Source organism: Oncorhynchus mykiss, chromosome 22 (assembly GCF_013265735.2).
Source record: "Oncorhynchus mykiss isolate Arlee chromosome 22, USDA_OmykA_1.1, whole genome shotgun sequence".
Taxonomy (NCBI): domain Eukaryota; kingdom Metazoa; phylum Chordata; class Actinopteri; order Salmoniformes; family Salmonidae; genus Oncorhynchus; species Oncorhynchus mykiss.
The window spans coordinates 9,599,193-9,605,000 of NC_048586.1; the positions used below are offsets into that span (position 1 = coordinate 9,599,193).

General features: G+C 41.6%; 1 protein-coding gene across 1 annotated transcript in view; it reads right to left on the reverse strand.

The window, feature by feature from the left end:
• Positions 1 to 986: 986 nt before the first annotated feature.
• mao (monoamine oxidase) overlaps positions 987 to 5,808 on the reverse strand; it is a 63,288-nt gene continuing 58,466 nt past the window's right edge. The window contains exons 13-15 of the mRNA XM_021578875.2: positions 5,625 to 5,736; positions 1,898 to 1,960; positions 987 to 1,747 (exon numbers count right to left, since the gene is read on the reverse strand). Of these exons, the coding sequence (XP_021434550.1) occupies positions 1,592 to 1,747; positions 1,898 to 1,960; positions 5,625 to 5,736 (331 nt within the window). The 3' untranslated portion in view covers positions 987 to 1,591. The remainder of the gene's footprint in view (positions 1,748 to 1,897; positions 1,961 to 5,624; positions 5,737 to 5,808) is intronic.

Below are 5,808 nucleotides of genomic sequence, written 5' to 3' on the forward strand. Positions count from 1 at the left end.
CACACAGACACATAATAATGCATACACACACACACACACAATAATGCATACACACACACACAATAATGCATACACACACACACACAATAATGCATGCACACACACACACACACACACACAATAATGCATACACACACATAATAATGCATACACACACACACACACACACACACATAATAATGCATACACACACGCAATAATGCATACACACACACACACACACACACACACTAATGCATACACACACACACACAATAATGCATACACACACACAAGAATGCATGGAGAGACAGACACAATAAGTGTACTCACACACACATGCACGCACGCACGCATGCACGCACACATGCACACGCACACAGTGTTAGGTAGTGACATAACGGATGGAGCTCTAGCTTTTGATTATGGGAGAATATCACATGTTTGTAGTACTGTAGTCAAATATTCTTAGTATTTTGTTTAGTTTGGTATTTTTAAAAATGGTTATAGACCCAGACAATAAAAAGATTGTCTCTAAAATGACTTCCAAGTATAATGGGCATTTTCAACATACAGTTTATGATTATCATCGAGGACTGAGCCTCATTGTAAACTATGGCAAATATAAAATGAAACGCATGATATTTCAAATTTGCTCATAGGAGATTAGAATGGAAACAACAATGACAGAAATCCTGATATATGGAGGAAATACATGCAAATACTTCCATTCTCTATACAAGGCATACCATGACTATTAAGAGCAGCTTGATGGAGACTCAACTCTAGATGCAGGATTCTGGTTACATTAATAACACAGGTATTCGGACACTATTTTGACGTTACTAAACTGTTATTATGACTTTACTAAACGTCATCTTAGAGCTGGTTACAGCTTCTATGCCATTAGAGATCAGATCAGTCAGCACCTAAAATCAGCAGCGGTAATTAACACGGAACACACACGCACACACACACACACACACAAATTAGTCTTGACTATCCTCAAACAGTCAACGCAGGTTTGTGAATTTATTGGCAATTTCTGGAATGATAATGGTCATCAGAAAAGCTACTGTTTCTTTTTCATTAACTCTGATTTAGTTGTCATCCTTCATTGGTTAAAGAGTCTGAATCAGACTTATTTTGGTTTATTTTGCTCTCTCTCTCACTCCCCCCCCCTCTCTCTCTCTCTCTCACATGCACACTCTTTCTCTCTATCTACTCACATCTTCCATCACAAGTCTAAGGTGTCAAAGACACAAATCTTAGCAGAACAGACACCATTATTGTGAGTTGGTCTTGAGAGATGGTCTGTTGGGAGACTGTTTACACTAGTTTTAGAACAATGGATGGGGGCGATGGTACAGTAGTGAATGACAGAGTTAAACAGTCTTTACCAAGGCCTATAACACAGTGGCTACGTCTAACATGGCACCCTGTTCCCTATATAGTGCTTTACTTTAGAACCATAGCCACATGTGGTCAAAAGTAGTGCAATACTCTTGTTCTGGTCAAAAGTAGTGCACTGTACAGGGAATAGGGTGCCATTGGAGAATTGCTCTGTAGAGATACAGGAGAGAAGAATGAGGAAAGTGGGAGGGGTTTAGGTTTAGCTCCGGGTGAGAAGCCCCTTCTTATAGGCCAAAAGGCCTGCTGTCGTGGCAAAAGACAGGACAGAGGCTACGCCCAGGAAGTTGATGAACCCACCCACCGACGGGAGGTTCCGCTCCCAGAAGGTGGTAACGAATGGGAGTGGTGGGACTTCCTGTGTGAGAGGGAGAAAGAGAGAGAGAGAGAGCGAGAGAGAGAGACGGGGGCACAAAGTTTGGTCTACATTCGCTAATGTCCTTTAGATACTTTACATTTAGATTTAAATGTGTTTTATATGTGAATTATAAAGTATTGAAATCCTTACCATTGATTCAGGCTCTGTTTGCCAGATCTGATTCTGAGGAATCCTGCCCATCATACACATGATCTGGAACAACAATTCATTCCTTTACAATACAAAAACAATACACAAGACCATGTGTACCACAATTTCTTTGAAATATATTTACATTTTTCTTTTTGGGGGGGTATATGAAATAAATATACACTCCCCTGCGTATTTATTTGGACAGTGAAGCTAAACCTTTCAATTTGGCAAAATACTGAGATCAAGTTGTACGGTGGCGCCGACAGCTCCTAAGCAACTTTGCAGTATATTGTTTTTTGTGTGTTATTTCTTACATTATTTGCCCATTACGTTTTGTCTGTTATTACATGAAGCCGGAAATAACTTTTGGATATCAGAGCGGCGGTAACTTACCAGCATTTCGACCAGGAATACAACTTTCCCAAATTGGATCCTTTGTTCGTAACACCCAGAGACTGCTTAAAGACGCCTCCTTGGAGAACAGGTATTCAGGAGTGGACTTCTAGTCCAACTCAGGATAACCTCTCCCTCAACATTAACAAAACAAAGGAGCTGATCGTGGACTTCAGGAAACAGCAGAGGGAGCATGCCCCTATCCACATCGATGGGACCATACTGGAGAAGGTGGAAAGCTTCAAGTTCCTCACTGAAAGTATTCAGATCCCTACACTTTTTACACATTTTGTTACGTTACAGCCTTATTCAAAACATTGATTAAATAAAGAAAACGCAATCTACACACAATACCCCATAATGACAAAGCGAAAACAGGTTTAATATTTTTTGCAAATGTATTCAAAACAGAAATACCTTATTTACAGAAGTATTCAGAACCTTTGCTATGGGACTCGAAATTGAGCTCAGGTGCATCCTGTTTCCATTGATCATCCTTGAGATGTTTCTACAACTTGACTGGAGTCCACCTGTGGTAAATTCAATTGATTGGATCTGATTTGGAAAGGCACACACCTGTCTATATAAGGTCCCACAGTTGACAGTGCATGTCAGAGCAAAACCTAAGCCATAAGGTTGAAGGAATTGTCCATAGATCTCCGAGACAGGATTGTGTCGAGGTACAAATCTGGGGAAGGGTACCAAAACATTTCTGCAGCATTGAAGTTCCCCGAGAACACAGTTGTCTCCATTTTTGAAAGGAAGATGTTTGGAACCACCAAGACACTTCCTAGGCTGGCTGCCCGGCCAAACTGAGCAATTGGGGGAGAAGGGCCTTGGTCAGGGAGATGACCAAGAACCCAATGGTCACTCTGACAGAGCTCTAGAGTTCCTCTGTGGAGATGGGAGAACCTTCCAGAAGGAAAACCATCTTTGCAGCACCCCACCAATCAGGCATTTATGGTAGAGTGGCCAGACGGAAGCCACTCCTCTGTAAAAGGCACATGATAGCCCGCTGGGAGTTTTCCAAAAACAAGATTCTCTGGTCTGATGAAACCAAGATTGAACTCTGTATACCAAGTGTAACGTCTGGACGAAACCTGGCACCATCCCTACGGTGAAGCATGGTGGTGGCAGCATCATGCTGTGGGGATGTTTTTCAGCGGCAGGGACTGGGACTAGTCAGGATCGAGGGAAAAATGAATGGAGCAAAGTACAGAGAGATCCTTGATGAAAACCTGCTCCAGAGTGCTTAGGACCTCAGACTGGGGCGACGGTACACCTTCTAACAGGACAACGACCCTAAGCATTCAGCCAAGACAATGCAGGAGTGGCTTTGTGGACAAGTCTCTAAATGTCCTTGAGTGGCACAGCCAGAGACCAGACTTGAACCCGATTGAACATCTCTGGAGAGATCTGAATATACATCCAACCTGACAGAGCTTGAGAGGATCTGTAGAGAAGAATGGGAGAAACTCCCCAAATACAGGTATGCCAAGCTTGTAGCGTCATACCCAAGAAGACTAGAGGCTGTAATTCCTGCCAAAGGTGCTTCAACAAAGTACTGAGTAAAGGGTCTGAATACTTATGTAAATGTGGTATTTCAGTTTTTTAAAGATTTTTTAAAAATAAATTAGCACAAAAAAAGGCAAACATTTTTTTTTATGGGGTATTGTGATGTCATTATGGGGTATTGTGATGTCATTATGGGGTATTGTGATGTCATTATGGGGTATTGTGATGTCATTATGGGGTATTGTGTGTAGATTGATGAGGAAAACAAACAATTTAATACATGTTAGAAAAAGCCTGTGACGTAACAAAATGTCAAGGGGTCTGAATACTTTTCCGAAGACGGTGTATTTTTTTTTTTTATCTAACTAGGCAAGTCAGTTAAGAACAAATTCTTATTTTCAATGACGGCCCAGGAACAGTGCCTTGTTCAGGGGCAAAACGACAGATTTTTACCTTCTTGGCTCAGGGATTCGATCTAGCAACCTTTCGGTTCCTAGTCCAACGCTCTAACCACTAAGCTACCCTGCCGTATCTGGTTTGCCATTTAGAATTCAGGGCACCTTATATATATCTAGTCCCCCCCATTTGAAGGTGTCATAAGTATTTGGACAAACTCCGCCTTCACTTCTCCTCCACATTTACTTGATTGGTTGAACAGTGCAGAAGAGAACCTCCCCTGACAGTTTTTTTCTTGCCAGGACCAAAAACAATTGAAGACAATGGGGGGATACCTAGTTAGTTGTACAACTGAATGCATTCAACTGAAATGTTTCTTCTGCATTTAACCCAACCCTTCTGAATCAGAGAGGTGCGGGGGGCTGCCTTAATCAACATCCACAGCGCCCGGGGAACAGTGGGTTAACAGTCTTGCTCAATCCAGGATTCAATCTAGCAACCTTTCAGTTACTGGCCCAACGCTCCTACCCGCTACCTGCTAACCTCCCCTGTTATTTCTAATGGTGAGATACTAGCATGTTTTGGGGGCATCATTTTGTGCATCTGTAACTTTCTCACTCATCATTATTCACGATTCATTCATGATTATCCATAATCATGGTAGCATTCACATTAATGTCGAAGTGCTCAGAAACATATTATGTTCTTATTTACAATAAAAATGACTGAAAAATGACACAAAATATTATTTACCATTCATTTCTATTGGGCACAACATAATCCGAAACACAACAGCAAATGCATCCAACAAGTTTGAAGAGTCACAAGCTTGATGTACTCATTGCGTGCTAGAAATATGGGACCAAATACTAAACTTTTGACTAAATGCAGTACACTATAAGTGCATTTGTCCAAATACCTATGACATCTTCAAATGGGGGGACTAGATATAAAGTGCATTCATTTGGAAACGATAAAACAGATATGTTCTGTATGAAAGTACCCTGAAATAAAAGGTTACATTCTGTGCTGTCACCTCATATAAAACATTTGATCTCAAATCCAAAATGTTAGCGTATAGAGTCAAATAAAAAGTTTTAGCTTCACTGTCCAAATAAATATGTACACTTTTAGAACAAAATGAGCTATCTAGAACCTAAAAGGATTCTTCGGCTGTCTCCATAAGATAACCCTTTGAAGAACACTTATTGGTTCCAGTTAGAACCCTTTTGGTTCCAGGTAAAACCCTTTTGTGTTCCATGAAGGACCCTTTCCACAGAGGGTTCAACATGGAACCCAACAGGGTTCTCCCTGGAACCAAAAACGTTTCTCCTACGGGGAAGAACCAGCGGAAGAACCCTTCTGGAACCTTTCTTTCTAAGTGTAGGGGAGTGTATTACTGCTTTGGTAAGGCTCTCACCTCTCTGGCGGCCCTCTCCCCTGCCTGAACAGCCCCCTCCATGTAGCCACTCCACTCAGTAGCTGTCTCTGTGCCTGCAAAGTACAGTCTGCCTACTGGCTTCCTGATAACCCTAAAAAGAGAAGGGAGGAGAAGAGGGAGCGGAAGGAGAGAGGGACGAGGGGAGGTATAAAGGTTAAATAAA